This window comes from Mus caroli, chromosome 2 (assembly GCF_900094665.2).
Source record: "Mus caroli chromosome 2, CAROLI_EIJ_v1.1, whole genome shotgun sequence".
Lineage (NCBI taxonomy): Eukaryota > Metazoa > Chordata > Mammalia > Rodentia > Muridae > Mus > Mus caroli.
The window spans coordinates 96,764,569-96,782,707 of NC_034571.1; the positions used below are offsets into that span (position 1 = coordinate 96,764,569).

The window sequence follows — 18,139 nt, forward strand, 5'->3', positions numbered from 1 at the left end:
TAACGTCTGAAGCACTCGCTCCAGTCCCAAGGGGGTTTAATTCTCCTGAAAAGCAAGCAAAGGAGCAAAGGATAGAAGAACCTCCAAAGTCAGGACGTTGACTGTTGTCTCAGCGCGCCAGCAGGCCATCCAAAGACAGACACCATGGAGGCTTCTGGCCGCTGGCGCTTCTATTGTTACTGCAGAGAGAGCTAGGAATCTCTAGTTCACATTCCACATTATACAGAGCTGAAAGCCACCAGACACAGTCCTTCCATGTAGATCATTTTATTGTAAAAATGTAAGCAGGTACAAATCACCCTATGTGAAATCACTGTGTATTAGCATCAACATAATCCAAGTGGGAAAACAAGAATCTGATTCGCTGCACTGCACAGCGTAGCACCGCACAGCACAGCACCCCACAGCGCAGCACAGCACAGGAATAAACATTAAGTTTCAACAATGCTAAAGTTACTTTTGGAAGACATGATGCAAGTATGGTTTTGCTTATAAGGACCTTAGAAAAATAAAAAAAAATTCTGAGTGGGCCATCTTTATCATCTCTTCATGTGTGTGTAGGAGTGTGTGTATGTGTGTGTGTAGTGTGTGTATTGTATGTGTGTGTGTATGAATGTGTGTATGTGTGTGTTGTATGTGTGTGTGTGTATGTGTGTGTGTGTATTGTATATGTACTAGACCATGAGGTAATAGGAGAATACACTAGTCTCACCAAGATTTTTATCTTATCTAATCAAGTCATGTTTCTGGCTAGAACACCTTTCTTGTAATCATTTTAAATGTAGTCATTTAAATGAATTATCCAAACAGAAGTCCTATTAGATCCATGTTTCTGTTAAATGATTGCTAAGCCCTAACCTTTCATTTCCCTTTGGGAAATGGCATCAAAAGCATGTTATCATCCACTCTAGAAGCCCAGATTATCGTTTTAAAGTCATCAGCGTGAGTCTGCGCTCCGGCGGGGGGAGAATTCATCCAGCGTTGATTACAGGTGATCCTCGGGCTCCACTTCACGAGAGGTCTCCTCAGCGGAGGCTGAGGCCGAGCACCCGAGTTACAGGTTAGCTTTTCCTTTCGCAGCCATGTGAGAGCCGGCCTGCGTGTAGGTGTGAATTGCGTTCTGTGTCATGGGAAGAGAACACAAGACCAGTGAGTTAGGAACCTGGGGATTTCTCTTCAAACGACTCAGAAATCCATCCACTGTGAATGAATTCAATGTTGCGTGGGGGCTAAAATGAAGCGTTATGTGTTGTGCCAGTAAGTTAAAGAAAATGCCTAGTAACTGCTGAACTGAGGCGATAATGGCACTGGAAACCAAGCTGTATCTGACCCAGCCCAGCACGGGCTCCTCTCCCAGCCACACCACTCAGGGCTCACCTTAGGCTTCTCAGCGTTGTACTTGTCCAGAAGAGCCTGGATGCGGGCCCCGTAGTCAGGGTGGACATCAGTGAAATTCTTGACCTGGAGTCAAAAGGAACTTACATATTAGCATCTCCTCACCCCTGTGTGAACTGCCAGCATCTTGTGCTTACTGGGCAGGGGAAGAAGGACATTTCAACAGGTCATATCAGGTTCTGGAGAAAGACCTTGGGGGTCCAGTATAAATTCTCCAGTCTATGGGCTGAGCTGCCTCAGAGAAGCCACCTCACCTATCTGAGTTTCCATGTCCCCCTCTCTAAATGAGCAAGATATGTGGTATCATAGAGACACATCTGATCTTTATCCTCCATTCCGGGCATATGGTTCCTGAAGCCTGTGGAATTTACTGTCATCCACGTACCACTGAGATGGTTCATGGGAGGCCTGGTGAACAGCAGGACAGAGCTGGTACCAGACACAATGAGCATAGGATTTGAAGGTGGGACTTCCAATCCCACCCCGAGCCTACGGATGGTGTCCAGTCACCTCATAGCTGATGACCTGGTCAGCCATGCCTATGTAGGGAGAACCCCATGAAAGTCTTTGTATGACGGGGCTCCCGGAGCCTCTTGGTAGGTGTCGGGAGGCTGGTACGGCTGAGAGGCATGAAAACTGGTAGCCCTTCCTCCCCACATCGAGCTCACGGGTCTCATCCATTTGGTGAGTACTGAGATGCCCTTTATGATGGACAGATAATACTACATAAGGCATTTCCCTGCGCTCTGTGAGCCATGCTAGCAAATACCAACTTGGCAGAGGCTCCTGTGAACCCTGAGACAGCAGTCGGGACTTCCATGTGCCAGCGATCTTGCGTGAAATCTAAAGTGGAAGGGGTTCTTACAGGTTTGACCCCTAAATCTGCGGTTATGAAACAAGTTCCAGGGATTCCTGTCACAACTGAAACGAACTATAAGACAACTAAACACCACCACAAGTGCAAGAGCCTCTTATTGAGGGAGAAAGCATATGGCAGACCTCATAGGATATTACGGGGAAAACACCTGAATAACTTGTACCAGCCGCCCATAAACAGCTGACCTCACGGTGGATACCTAACAAGTCAGTAATCTGCGTGAAAGGGCAGACTTGGCACTGCCTCGATCTAAGATGGTGCACATACGCCAGGCAACCCCGTGAAGGGCACCCAACCATTGGGGGAGCCCCAGCAAACAGTGAAAAGGAGGCGGGGCACCAGGAACAAGCAGAAAGCCTTTATCGTTTCAGCATATGTGAGGGGTCTGCCAAGGATGAGAGCCCTGGTCTGCTACTCACAGGCTGCACTACCTGCTCTCATCAGGACCAAGAGATAAAACCTGCCCTGCCCATCCCCCAGAGCAGACACCAGGCTCTTTGCTGGCTCATGACCCGGGCTCTGTAACATTCCAGGTAGTGGTCCAATGATCAGAGTAGCAGCAGCTCGCACACCGGCACAGAAAGGCTACTCAGTTTATATTGAACATACTTCTGGGCCAACCCAAAAAACTAGAAGCCAGAGAGAGAGAGGGCTCCAGGTAGCTCAACGAGCAGTCAGCAGACACACCGCAGCACCTCGACTCAGCCCGCTTCGGGGAATAGCTCCATTCTTGCTCTAGAAGAAGCAAGCCTCTATTCTGTCTGAAGAAGAGTCGCAGACTCCTGACGGTGAACCTCGATACAGGCTTCAAACCACAAAACCGGAAACAATACCTGTCATCCTCTGAAAGCTTCCGGGAGACAAAGCAGAGCCACAGCTGCTGTCACACGCAGAACTGACTACAGCTGAACTGCACAGCACACACAAGAACTCACTCTAAACTCAACTGAATGTCTACACACTGGAAAACCAGGTAACAGTGAGTGTATGTATCACGCCAGACAGAACGCTGAGACAAGGCAATCGAACTTTGACTGAGAATTGCTGCACGGTCTACAAAGTCATCTTAGCTCAGGTAAACTAGAAACTGCTTTTCCTTGCAGGGCTCTCCCACATGGCTGCACTACCTCCATGAGCCAGCAGGTGTCACCCTCTAGCTATCAAAGCCAGACTCACCGCTTTCTTCTGAATGAAAAGCTGAGCGTCCTTCAGGTGGCCAGCAATGTTCTCACACAGGCGTTTCCTCTCCTCCTCGTTCAACACCTTTGTGTAGAATGTCCGCACCTTTTCAGCAACAAGAGAGCAATAAATAAATAAATAAATAAATAAATAAATAAATAAATAAATAAATAAATAAGTAAATAAATAAATAAATAAATAAATCAACCATTTTTCCATGAATAAAACTCTCCCAAGAGTCTACATTAGAAATTCACAATTAAAAATCACTGAAAAATTATAATGAAAACTGTCATCTGTGTTGAATTAATTTCTTTTGCATTCATTTGTTGGTAATAGCTTGTAACTGGTTTTCTTCTCTGGGTGTCTGTGCAGGTATGTATGTGTGTACAAGTGTGTGTGTGTGTGTGTCCAATTTTCTCAGGATTGGTTGCTGCCACTTAGCACCCACATGCTTCCAAGGGGCATGTTCCATCTGGTGGGCAGTACACAGGGCACATACTTCCCGAATACCTCCACTTGCTACCAGGACTCCATCTCATTACGGGAACCTATAGAGACAACGTGTTTAGCTGAGCTGCAGTACCTTTGCAAAACATTTAATACAGTCTGTCTATGGAGGTAGGAAGGTAGGCAGGGCTGGAGAGAGGGAGGGCTGGAGGGAGGGAGGAGGCAGGCCATCTATGGCTTTTTTCTTTACATTTATTTATTTACTGAAAGTGGAGAAGCCTGTGCACACATGTGCCATGTGTAGATGTGAAAGGACAACTTGTGGGTATCACTTCTCTCTTCTATGTGGGTTCCAGAGATCAAACTCAGTTTGCCAGGCTTGGCTGCAAGTGCCTTTAGCCACTGAGCCACCTCACTGCCCAAAAAGTAATTTCTGGAAGCATTCCCAGTGGTTCACTGCAGCCAGCTTCTCACGGGAGCTCACTGCCAATCTTTCAGGGATTCGTTAACAAGCTACAGAGCTTACCGCACACACACAACTTTATTTTTTCTGCAGCTTTTCTGAGCTCTTGGTCATTAAGCCCATGCTTTGTCCTCCAAAGCGTTTCTCTTAAAAAATTTTATTTCCTTTTATGTATATGAATGTTTTGTCTGCATGTATTAGAAATATATGTCACAAGTTTGCCCGGTGCCCAGGGAGGTCAGACAAGGGTGTCACGTCCCACAAAACGGAAGTTTTGGATTGCTGTGAGCCACATATGGGTGCTGGGAATTGAACCCTGGTCCTCTGCAAGAGCAACAAGTGCTGCTAACCTCTGGGCCGTCTCTCCAGCCCCTCTTCGAAGCTTTTAATCTGTCTTTCTGATGTTCTTCATGAGAGGAGAGATCTGATAGGAACAAGTCCTCCGAGCCACAAGGCCAAGGGAATCCTTTTTAAGGGAAAAAACATGAAGTTTTCTGGGTACGGGTCACAGGACTTTTATTATTGTACCACTTCGCTTTGAACCCATCATACCAGGATCATGGCTGGTTAAAAATGTGAGTCCTACATAATGATAAGAGAGCTTCTCACTAAAATAAGAAAACATAGCACAACACAAAGCTCACGTAGCAAACCTTACCGTACAAATGGCAGTCTCGTTTCTACAGGAGTTGTATGAGTTTGCTTTGCCTATCTTGACCTCATACAAGCAAACCCTTGACTGTCAAGGCTACCCTGCAATACATTGATGTCACCCATATCTCTAAAAATAACCTACTATAAAAGGCTTACCTAAATGTGCTATATATCCCACAATAAAATAGTACTACCCCCCCATCTTTCAAACAAAAACATCTTCACAGTGAATCCAGCTATGTATTTATAAATATTTCACTTGGAATCTACATTTTTAAACTGAGAAAATAAAAATCGGTTCTAACTGAATTTAAATATCAATTTACAGAAAGCTCCCACAAGGGACTCCAGAGCAACTACCTTCTCATCCTCTGGCTGGGCGTGGTAGAAGTTAACACTGAGCAAATCCCAGCCCACACCCGGGCTCCCAGAGCATCCACGGGAACAGCCCTCAGGGCAGCCATTCATAACTGGAAACAGGATGAGCACCTGAGCCAGGGCAGTTAGCAGTAGGGTGATCCGAGACCAATGATACAGTCTGGGGTAACAAGACTATCGGATTCTCTCAACTATGACGGGAGTAGAGTGAAGGGTGCTCAAAAAGAGAAAAGCTAAGAAGAAAAACAGCAGAAAAGAGAGTCGGCCAGGTGTGGGCGTGGCCAAACAGCAGAAGTTGAGAGGCAGAGGAGAAAAAAAGGGGGTTGGGGAGGCGGTGCAGTGGGAACAAGCAGCCAGCAGTGGAAAGCAGAAGTGAACACACACCCCCCCACTCCCCTAGAACAGCAGAGCCCGGTGCCCAGGAGCCCTGAGCGGAACCCACACATTCTCGATGCCAGTTTTGTTGTGAGTTTTCCAGGATTAGGATTCAAACCCAAGGCCCTGTCTGTGCAAGGCTGGCAAAGTACCATCTTTCTGGTCGTCAGTGGCCATCTTGGATCGCCAGGTCTAGTCCCTGGAAACTGAGTTCCTCTGCCAATAGACTTGCTCATTTCTTAAATTCCCAGGAGATCACTGTCCCCAGCATCACCCAATCATTTCAATAAAGGCTGGGGGGTGGGGGGCTGAGAACGAGTCCTGATATGTGAAATGGACAGAGTAGCTAGACAGCTCTTTGGCTCTAGCCAATAGAGACTGATTTGCTGTTAGAGCTAAGTCTTCTTTGGATTCAATTCAAGATGCATTAGACACTGTGATAGTTTGTATATGCTCGGCCCAGGGAGTGGCACTATTGGAAGGTGTGGCCTTCTTGGAGTAGGTGTGGCACTGTGGGGGTGGGCTTTAAGACTCATCCTAGCTGCTGGGAAGCCAGTATTCTGCTAGCAGCCTTCAGATGAAGATATAGAATTCTCAGCTCAGCCTGCACCGTGCCTGCCTGGACGCTGTCAGCTCCTGCCTTGGTGATAATGGACTGAACCTCTGAACCTGTAAGCCAGCCCCAATTAAATTTTGTCATTTGTAAGACTTGCCTTAGTCATTGTGCCTGTTCATAGCAGTAAAACCCTAAGTAAGACAGACACCTTAAGAAGTGGCCAGTAAGTCCTATGTGATGGCATATGCCTTTAGTCCCAGCACTTGAGAGAGAGAGAGAAGCAAGGAGGGCACATACGAGTTCAAGGCCAGCCTGGTCTATAGAGGCCAGCAGAGCTATATAATGAGACTGATGGGACTCGGTAATGAGGTCTGACAAGAAAAACAGCCAAGCTCCCAGGAGGAGCCAAGAAAGCCATTACCTGAGTGACATTGTCTTCATTAGCACTGTTGAAGCGTTTCACATCTACAGCGCACTGGGCGCTGTGCTCCAGGGCTGAGCGCTGCTGCTCTGGTGCGCTGAAGCTGTTGGGGTAATAGTTGGGGGCACCACCTTTGAAAAGAAGCAGAGACATCCTTAGGGAAATGATAAACGTCTGTGAGTCGTCAATCTGGGAAGGAGAGGGCCACAGCAGTAATCAAACATACACACATACATTAGGTACCGATGTAAACACATCACATGCTGGGAAATGATTCTCTCTCCTCAGGTCTAACTACAGGCTCGGGGACACTGCTCTGCCCACAGGCATGTGTGGGCTGCCTGAGTAAAGAGATCTCAAATGCGAGTCAACATTTCAGGGGTCCTTGTCTATAAAACCGCCCGGTGCTTACCTGCACCAGGAAGTTTCTTCAAAGATGTGACATAGTTGTCACTGAGATCAGGCCTAGAGACACTGGGGGATCTGACCGTCTCATTTGGATGTAGGCTCCATCTAATCGTTGACTCAACTGTACAGAGCAACCTAGTTCTATCCCCTCATTCGCTGGCCAAATCTGAAGCTCTGAGATGTTCATAGCTGGTGCATTGTTGGTGGGGCAGGGCTAGAAGCCTGCACTTCTGTTTGTTTCAATGAGGAAACTTGACAAAACTCTTCCTCGCACACCTTTAAGGCTTTGGAACATCTCTCCTTAGCTGATTCTAATGTTCCCCTCAATTCTATTTTTACTTTCCCCACTTGGAAAAGTTAAAAAAATCTGTATTTGTAATATGCTAGCTTTCATTTATCTTAATTTTTTTGGACAAAATACTGGCAGATATAATTATACATCCTTCATGATTCTGAGATTAAAAAATAAAGCTTTTCTTTTTCTCAGCTTGGCATTTTTTTTTATTAACTTTTATTTCCTGTGCGTGTGCAGGTGTGTACTTATACCACAAAACACGCACGGACGTCAGGGAACAGCTTGTGGTAGTAAACTCTCTCCTTCCATCCACCATGTGGGTCCCTGGGAGTGAACTCCGATCTTCAAGCTTGCAGCAGGTTCCCTGAGCCCTCTGAGCTACCTCACTGGCCCCTTGTTGTGGTATATTTACTTTCCACATGGCACACTGCCGCTTTGGCTGGTATCAGCAGAAACTTGACTGTGGGAGCTCACACTGCCTGTACAGAACGCTGCCTAAGATAAGGAGTGGCTCACAGGAAGCATCCTGTGACTGGAATGCTTCGTGGCTCTCTGACAGGACAGATTCTCCACTATGGATAATTAGGAGATGCCACCTAACACAGTGACCAAGGCACCAAGGGTGCATGCAGGGCGAAAAAACAAAAAAAAGCTCATATACCATTATGGCGATCAGTTACTCATTTCAGAACGTAGCCTTGGGGTAGCTGTGGCTACGGCAAGCAAAGAGTTCAACAGCTAACCACCACAATATTTCTTCACTAGGAATTCACCCTTTGATAGACCTTTACCCAAGAGTGGGAGTTGTCTTGGAGGCTCCGGCAACTGGAAACAATTAAGCTCTTTCATGAGAATTTCCAGAGCACAGCACAAACGCACTCTAAGATCAAGCAGAGGACTTCAGCGTCAACCCCAGAGCAACTTTCTCACAAGTGTGCCAGCGGGATGTAAACATGAACTAATTAACTATAAACGAAGCTCAAGAGAAACGGGGACATCTGTCGGTGCCAGGCACAGCTGCAATAACAAAAAGGCCACAAAAGAAGGAAAAAACATCAAAGTCTCGAAGACCGGAAAGGCAAGATTTAGACACAGGAAGTGTCGACGACGATGACGTCACGCCCATGCCTCCAGAGTCTTAAGGGAGCAGAAATACTAGACCTACTCAGTGGAGTTTGGCAGAAAGCATGCGCACTCAGTAAACACCAGGGAGGCCTGGGAGTTAAGGACAGGACAGCCAAGCACAAAACAGCATGTGCAAAGCAACTAAATGTGTAAAAATGGCGCCTGAAAGAGCACTGCAAGAAATACTGAAAGATGCAATTGGCCTGGCCTCTGGGTGTTAGAACTGTTAAATGGGTGTTTGTCCTCTATATCCCGAGTTGCCTTTAGAGTACACATATTCTTTGTTACTGGAGGTGTACCCTCTAGTACACGATATGTTTGATTTTTGTACAGATAGCTACTATTTCAAATAGACTTCACTGGTCAAACTTCTTCAGAGATCGACTTCTGCAGCTATACTTAAACACAGGCTCCCAGCATGAAATTAAAAAACCAAGATATTCATTAAACTCGAATATTAAAAGAAAACACATCAACCAAGCACTCTGCTTGGCTATCCAGAATTAAGACCTGAGGCTTTCTGTGCATTGGCATCAAGAAGGTAATTAAGATGGGAAAGCCACGCACTTGACAAATGAACCCTCAAAGCACTCAAATGCAGGAGAATGTCATCTCGGTAGCTGACTTAGGTAAAGTCAACTTGGGCAACAGACATGGAAGAAAAGCACAGCCCTTGAAATTCTCTCTCTCTCTCTACCCCCCACCCTTTCCAAATTCCAGTCAGAGCTGGTCCTCCAGCTTCACCAGAACTCCAGGCAGAGGCGTGGACTTTGTGCCTCTGCATTTCCAAGGTCTCAGAAGGGTAAGAGTGACTTGAGGAACTGTGCATTCTGTAGCTTAGGTTGGACACACTCCACAGCAGCCATTGTGTTAGTAGAGCTTCCACCTAGCCTTTCACTTCAGACAGATACCAAGGGCAATTGGAGGAGGGAACTCTCTGGGATGTGTATAAAATGGATAGAAATCAGGAGAGACCACGGGCAGCTCAAAACTTCATAACAAAAGAGATCTGGGTGGCTGGCAGCGCCTATAGAGCATGTCACAGCACAGAAGTTCTCACGGTTTGAGAACCACTGGCCTAGCATCCTGGCCCACCCAGTCCTCATGCTCTCTGCTTTTACAGGGAAGGACTCAAATATATCCAGGCCTACCCTGGTTGTCATGCATGCACATGGGGCCATCACGCTGGTAGTTGGCCACTCGAGCGCGGTAGGGACAGTTCACAGGTATCTGCAGATAGTTGGGTCCCAGGCGGTGGCGGTGAGTGTCCGGGTAGGCAAAAAGGCGGCCCTACAGTAATACATAATAGACATTAGGATACTCAGTTACGAAACAGGAATGAAGCTATAAGCATCATTCTAAAATTCAAAGTCCATGACTACTGCATAACCCTGCCTAGCTCTGCTTGGCAGAGTCAAGCCTCTTTCTACTTAGAAAGCACATTCTCCCTAAAGAAGTCGTCCCTAACCACCCCTGCCATCCAGCCAACGCTCACTTCACGTCTGTCCTAGACAACAATGCCTACCCACCCCCCAGGACACAGCATTACCTTGGCATGGTATTTCACATTTCACTTCAACAGAATCCTGAAGTCATTCTCCATCTCCCCAGCCCTCTATTCCATGGGAAGAATTGAGCCTTTGCCCTTAAAACAGCGCCATTCTCCAAAGGCAGCTGTATGGAAATTGTTCAAAGAAGCAGCGCCTCCCACACAGTATGGGGAATTAGACACTGTGTATTCTGAGATTTACTAACAAGCACGGAGAGAAAGCTGTGGTTGGAGCCACTGGCCCTCCACAGCCACAGGTAATGACTCTGAGGCTAACCAGGATGTGCAAATTACGCCCCATATTTCCCAAGGCAGGATGAGAACCATCTTGACATTCCTTTTAGTAAAAAACACTCAGATTTGCTCTGCCCTGGCCTCGCTGTCCAATCGCTGAGCTCTTCTCACTATGCAAGGTTTTACTCTGAGCAATTCTTCTTCCACTGCCTTCGTTATCGCTCTGACTCCTACACAGCATTCTTATTCCTAATTAGAGACGGCAAAACAAAACAAAACAAAAAAACAAGGCTTAAAAAAATGGAAAGGAGACTGTGAGAGGGGAAAAAGAGATCTTAAGGGAGAATAGAGGGGTAATAGAATAAATGTGACATAGAAGCTGAAGGGATTTGGGGGGTGCACCATGGAGAAGGAAGGGAAGATGGAGGGCAGAGGGGGATGAGGGAGGGCAGAGGGGGGGATGAGGGAGGGCAGAGGGGGAAGGGTATATAAAATATAATGGCAATACATGTCATAGTGAAAACTCACTAATGTGTATGCTAACTTCAAATTGATTTAAAATTTTAAAATTGAACTACATTTTTTTTTTAATAACAACAGCTGTATCTGTCTCCAGGAGAGGAAACGGGAGCCACGTGACAGATTTTACCTATTTATTTATTATATGTAAGTACACTGTCGCTGTCTTCAGACACTCCAGAAGAGGGAGCCAGACCTCGCCACGGATGGCTGTGAGCCACCATGTGGTTGCTGGGATTTGAACTCTGGACCTTCGGAAGAGCAGTCGGGTGCTCCCACCCACTGAGCCATCTCACCAGCCCTGAACTACATTTTTAAAATGAACATTAAAAAGTGAAAACTAAGCACGGAGGTAGAGAAGGTAAATACTACAGTAGTTATCTTGTAACAAGTCGCTCACACTGCCGTGCTTAAGTGCTTAACGCAGTCCCACTGACTCTGCCAACACTGCTGCTAACTCAGTCCTTCCCCCACCATCATTCCAAATCATCTAGGTAATGTTTAGATGTCTGGACATGCAAGTGTGACTCAACCTGAGCTGGCTGCCTCCACTCGCTCCAGAAACTGTGCCCAACGCCATCTGCTCAGCACCATCGACAGACGATAACAGAGTCATGGGCAGCTCCTGGATGGAGCCGCTAGCATAGTGGTTCCTAGCCTTCCTAATGCTGCGTCCCTTTAATACAGTTCCTCGTGTTATGGTGACTCCCAACCATAAAATTATTCTTATTGCTACTTTATAAGTATAATGTTTGCTACTGTTACGAATCACAGTGTAAATACCTGTGTTATCTGATGGTCTTAGGTGACCCCTGTTAAAGGACCATTGGATCCCCACAGGGGTCGCGACCCACAGTTTGAGAACCACTGCTCTAGCACATCACCCTGGTTTGCTTACCTTATAGTAAGTAGACATCCCTAACCCTGTTGTCAGTGAGTGGAGGTGACACAGTCAGGTCGAGAGATGGGCGCAGTGAGCGCTCACACTGACAGTGACTTGCACAAGGCTTTGTCCCTTACACCACTGCTCTACCTGACCAAACAGTCCTTCCCCACTCAAGCAACCAAAGACACTACCCATCTACACAGGAAAGGCCACTGCGCGGCTTCAGAGCTCATTCGCCTCAGGAATAATTAGTCTTCTAACCTAGCTCTCTGCCCTAGTATTCCATAAATAATCTTCCTGAGGACCCCTCAGACTACAGTCCCCACCCACTCAAACCACCTTTGACCTCGGGTCACCAAAGAGTTAATGGAACCAACAGTCCTTCCACAGCTGCACGGCTCCTCACATGCACCACAGAATTAGAATATATGGCTGGATAACAGCACTGCGCCTGGCTTACGGTTGTTTCCTTTCGTTGCACAGAACACGCCTTTGCTGTGGCTGCTTCACCCTGGGCCAGGTATTCCGTTCCAGTGTGTGCGTTACTGTGTGACTGACCGGCTATCTGACCCCGGGTGTGGCTGTGGTCCCAAAGAACACGGGTGAAATGGACTCTCAGGAAGACTGTGGGTCATCTTTTATTTTTTCAATCCATTTTCTCAATACCAATATGTATTATATATTATATAGTCTGAGCTCTGCCATGGTGATTTCATGCCCTGGTGCACCCTGCTAGGTCCAGGATCACACTGTTCAGTTCCCTTGTGCCCACCCAGCAGGGAAGGCTGTGGGCAGGCTATACAGTTGGACTTCCTCTATTTCCCAGTGCCAACCAAGCAGCTAACATGTCTGCTTTTAGCTATACGCTACTCCAGTTCGCTCTCTGTCCCTAACTGCTGCTCCTTCCTCCATCATCACTGAGAATTGCTCTACCCGACAGTTCCCAAGCCGTGCTTCTTAAAGCTGAAGAATCCTTCTGTCTTCCCAGAATGGGCACTTGCACAACGTCCAACACTTAAAGGCTCCTCGAACACGGTCTTGGTGAGCTCGATTCCTCTCATTCAGGACAGAGGACTTACTACAGTTTAAATATTCCCAACGCAGTGCACCTCTGTGCCTGTCCTCGTACCCTCTACTGTCTGTGTCACTCACTGAAGATCAGCCTTCAAACACCATCTCGTTCCTAGAACTTTGTCACTGGTCCCGTCTCACATCCGTCACAGTACTCTCTGCCTTACACCACGGCTGTCCAGTGTTCCGCAGAAACACACCTAGCAGGGCCCTACTCAACTAGGGGAGTGAAAACTGACTTTCAAAAGAAGTGTCAGATGTCCCCAGTGCCACAGCAAAGGTAACCCAGAGACACACAGAGAACCCCAGCTTGCCCTCCAAGGAGTCTGATACCTGCCAGGAAGCAGAACTTACATAAGAAGCAACCTTCAATCCCTGTGGTCTGATCTAAGGCCTGGTCTTTAACCTGCTTAGTGGTCATAGTCTAAACACACAGAAGATTGGTGTGCATGGCAATTATTAAGCCGATTTTTTTTTCCTACTGATTCCTAGTCCAAAGCAGAATTGTCCCTCTTTGACCTCTTGGCACAACACCCTAGAAAGTGGCTTCAAGGGTACTGAATGCCTTTTGAGATCACGTGATTAAACTATTCCACTGCCATTAATCACAGAGTTGGGTTAACAAAGAGCATCCATAGAGTTGCTTTCATAGATAGAAAATATGCAAGCCCCACCTTGGAATAGGAATGGATAGGTTATGCTGTCGATGGTTCCAATAATTTACTATATCCTTATAGGCTGAGCTAGCCATTTTATTTTCTTCTAAAAAATGGAGTCATTACTATTATATCTTTTTGTCCGAAATCAAGTGTTCACATCTTGAAATATTAGATACTTTACCATGGACATGTTTTATAACTGGCGTAACTAGAGAATGACCACCTAAGGATGTCTCATCCAAGTGACCTCACAGGAATTAAGCACCTCAATTAAAATTCAAGTGAAAGGTCTAGTAATTCCTCATAAAAGCTCATGCCGAGTTATACAGTGCATGCACATGTACGTGTGTGCACAAACGGGCACCTGCCTCAGAACATGTCTTCTCACTGGCTTACCTGGAGCATTTTGTCAGGGCTGGGCTCGATGCCAGGGGGCATATTGCTTGGGTCAAAAGCCATCTGTTCAACTTCAGCAAAGTAATTAACTGGATTTTTGTTTAAGACCAGTTTGCCAACTGGTATAAGAGGGTAGTCCTTGTGAGGCCAAACCTGAAAACAATGTCAGATTCATAATTACCAGATAGCCAGCTGGCAGACCTGGAAGGCCCCCATGAAAACACCAACTTTCACATGTAATCAAGCCAGTTGAAATAATTCTTAACCCAATAGAAATTGATAAGAATTTCAGGTGATTGCCTTATCATTTCATAACAGTAAGTGGTAAATATTGACACTGGTGCAGAAACAGAGTAAATTAGCTTTTCAAAATTTGTCCCCTGCTAATAACACACAGGAAGGCTCCAACGTGACCTCAGTGAACCTCCCACACAAGAGGAGAGGTGAGGCACCCACTCACGGGAACAAGGGCTCTACTGAGCCTCTTATCTAGCTTGCTCCTGTCACCGTGACTGCATGGCTATAATTTATATTATTATTTATTATTATTAGTAGTAGTAGTAGCAGCAACAACAGGAGCAGCAGCAGCAGTATACAGGAAGACACTTATGAAACAATCCAGCTGCTGCTGACTTACCTTGGTCAGATCAAATGGATTAAAAGGGAAAGTTTCTGCCTCCTTAAAAGTCATGACCTGGATGTAAAACGTCCAGGACGGGTAATTGCCATTGGCGATGGCATTGAAAAGATCTCGGAGGCCATAATCTGGATCTTCCTGGGCAAGCCTTCCTGCCTCTCCAACAGGCAAGTTTTTGATGCCCTGGTCGGTCTGCAGAGTGAAAGAAAGAAGCTCAAATGGAGTTTAGGAAAGCGGTTACAAAACATAACTAGTACTTCAATGAAGGATTCTAGGTAGCACAACCCATTTGGGTAACACAATGACATTTTCCTTAAATCACACTTCTACTGTTCAGAACTAACACTAATAAATTTATTTACAGGAAACTAGATTTATTTATACCAATTCTTTTCGATGTCAAATTATTCCTCTCTTTCACTTTATGTATTCTACATCATCTGAATTTTTATACTATTACTTTTTAATCAGAAAAAAACTGTCTTAATAAGAAAAATTCTTATCCACTAAAATAAGCAACAGATAATAAAAATTAAAGGGTTTTTAAGTTCACTTTATTTTTAACACATTAAAACACAAAAACTAGGCATAGTAATGGAGAATGTTTACCATTTCATTTAAAAAAAACACTCAAATCCTTCCTTCCAGGTTTTTTAGAGCTGTAGTACAGTGACTAACTACAGTCACGGTACAACAGCACAAAAGAACTTGGTCCTCTTAGCTATGACTCAGTACCACCAGGCAGCCTTTCCCACCCTCCACCCTGCCCCTACTCTCTCTGGACTCTGATTTCTAATTTCATCTTCTAATTCTCAAACCCCACCAATGAAGCAGAGCATGCCACATCTGTCTATCTATGCCTGGATCATTTCACTTAGCACTGTGGTCTACAGTTCCACCCATAGTCACAAAGACAGGGCCTCCCCACCCCACCCCCACTCCGGGACACCTCCCCCCACCTCCCACCACCTCCCACCACCTCCCCCCACCTCTCCCTCCCTCTGGATATTTTTTTTAAAAACTCAAGAGTGCAGATGCCTCTTGGACATCCAGTATCATTTGCCTTAGACATATACCAAGGAATTCTGGAAATAACCTAATTCCCATTTTTAAAACAGCCCAAATAAATTCCTAGAATTGTGATCAGCAGATCCCTCTGCCTCTGTTGTCTTGCTTTTGTTTCATTTTAATAAATTATAGAATCAGAGTTCATCGAGCTACCATGAGCTTCACTGTACCTACTCTAAACCAATTCTCTATGAGCAGGCAAAAATCAGCATTGTGCCTTTCCAAACAAGCCAAACACACTCAAAACCATTGGGTCACTTTCCCAGTACTCTGATCTCTATAGCCCTGGTCAGCTGGCTGACCGTGTGCCTCATTCCAAAAGACTCCGGAAGCCACACGTCATGAAAACATTTAGCAAAAGCAACTCTGGGAGGGGGCAAAGGGGAAGGCCACCACGTGCAGGTCACCTGAGGCCACCACCCACAGGTCACCCGATATGTTCAGTGTGTCGTAACAGTACAAAGCTGTTCTGATGTTAACCAGATCTCTCGGTTTAGAAGAAAGTACCTATAAATCAAAATAAACTGAACACATGAATGAATGAATGAATGAATGAATGAATGAATGAATTCATATGCATTTCAACCTATCGCAGGATTCTCTGCTGAACAAACCTATAAGCAATCTTTTCACTGCCGGCCTGTGGACAGCTGTAGTTGCATCCCAATTTTACAAATGAAAAGAACTCCCAGCAATATGTCCAAAGTCAGTTATCTGGGACAGTGAAGATCTGGGTTTAGGCTGGCCTGCCTGCAAGGCTTCTGACTGGGCTCAGTATCCCCCCACAGTCACCAGGTCTTGTCCTGAGTGACCTTACACAGCTCCCTTTGACAATCATAAATCCAGAGACCAATTGGTTTTTTCACATCGATCCAAGATGTAAAGGAGACACTTTTCCATTTAATGCTCGCAAATAGCTTGTTCAAATAAATATTAAAATATGGCAGAAGAAATCGTGCCTTTGAGATGTTGTTAAAGGGGAAAGGTGCTAAGCCTGGCTGTGTGGGCTTGAAAGCCCAGCTACTCAGAGACACTGAGGTAAGAGGATTGCAAGATCAAGGCCCAGCTGGGCTACCGAGGAAGTTCAAGGCTAACTGGGCAACTTAATGAGATCCTGTCTCAAAACACAAAAGGTACTGGGGATCAGTTCCATACCACATACACAAAAAGGAGGGAGACCTCGTTTGTCACTAACCCACTCCCTTCTTCCTAGCTTAGCAGCTGCAATTAGAAACAGAAGTTTTTAAACTTCTGAGGTGCTTAGGGAATAATGATAACATTCTCAAGTGCACTGGAAAATATTGCATATTGTAATATAAGCCAAGATCATACCAAAGACAGAAGCCATGTGCCCCAGCCTCTAACCACATGTAAGAAAGAAACCATCAGCCAACTACACACAGTTCTAACTTGAGTGGCCTGAATTTGTTCTCTGGATTGGTGGCCAACAAAATATTCGTGGCGCTATTCAACTCTGTCAACTCTTTGTGCCCTTGGGTGGAAGGAAGAAAAAGGCAGGAAAGAGCTCTGCTCAGGCCTGAAGGAGAGGAAAGGAGAGTTCTGTAGGAAGAGCCTTGAACCCTCTGTCCAGACAACGTGTACCTTGTAATGGAACTTGCAATAGACTGCCTCTCCATCTGCATTAACCAACTTGAAGGTGTGTGATCCATAGCCATTCATGTGCCGGTGACCATCGGGAATCCCTCGGTCACTGAACAAGAAAGAAACCTAAGGAACACAAATGGAAACCCTCCTGTTTAAATTGAAGTATCCCAAGTTGTGACATCCATGCATTTCCAGAAAATTCCCTCTCCACATAGAACGCACCTTCTAACTTCCCCGGGTTATCATGATTTCACCTATAGAAAATGACAAGATTTCTATGAAGGAATGCTAAAGTAAATCTGGAAGCTAAACTATAACATGTTGTTCAAACTTTCATCATTTTATTTTTTTTATTGGGTATTTATTTCATTTACATTTCCAATGCTATCCCAAAAGTCCCCCACACGCTCCCACACCCACTCCCACTTCTTGGCCCTGGCATTCCCCTGTACTGAGGCATATAAAGTTTGCATGATCAATGGGCCTCTCTTCCCAATGATGGCCGAGTAGGCCATCTTCTGATACATATGCAGCTAGAGACACGAGCTCCGGGGGGTACTGGTTAATTCATAATGTTGTTCCACCTATAGGGTTGCAGATCCCTTTAGCTCCTTGGGTACTTTCTCTAGCTTCTCCACTGGGGGCCCTGTGATCCATCCAATAGCTGACTGTGAGCATCCACTTCTGTGTTTGCTAGGCCCCGGCATAGTCTCACAAGAGACAGCTATATCTGGGTCCTTTCAGCAAAATCTTGCTAGTGTATGCAATGGTGTCAGCATTTGGAAGCTGATTATGGGATGGATCCCTTGATATGGTAGTCTCTAGATGGTCCATTTAACATGATGTTTTTATTGATTCTTTGGGAATTTCACATCATGTACCCAGATCATACTCATTTCTCAGTCCTTCCGTGACCTCACTCTTATAACCTCCCCCAAA

The 18,139-nt window shown here is 45.7% G+C and overlaps 1 protein-coding gene across 1 annotated transcript in view; it reads right to left on the minus strand.

The window, feature by feature from the left end:
* Positions 1 to 251: 251 nt before the first annotated feature.
* Cat (catalase) overlaps positions 252 to 18,139 on the minus strand; it is a 35,638-nt gene continuing 17,750 nt past the window's right edge. Inside the window, exons 6-13 of the mRNA XM_021183656.2 lie at positions 17,198 to 17,323; positions 14,528 to 14,719; positions 13,891 to 14,043; positions 9,728 to 9,866; positions 6,749 to 6,879; positions 3,449 to 3,556; positions 1,378 to 1,461; positions 252 to 1,120 (exon numbers count right to left, since the gene is read on the minus strand). Of these exons, the coding sequence (XP_021039315.1) occupies positions 1,055 to 1,120; positions 1,378 to 1,461; positions 3,449 to 3,556; positions 6,749 to 6,879; positions 9,728 to 9,866; positions 13,891 to 14,043; positions 14,528 to 14,719; positions 17,198 to 17,323 (999 nt within the window). The 3' untranslated portion in view covers positions 252 to 1,054. The remainder of the gene's footprint in view (positions 1,121 to 1,377; positions 1,462 to 3,448; positions 3,557 to 6,748; positions 6,880 to 9,727; positions 9,867 to 13,890; positions 14,044 to 14,527; positions 14,720 to 17,197; positions 17,324 to 18,139) is intronic.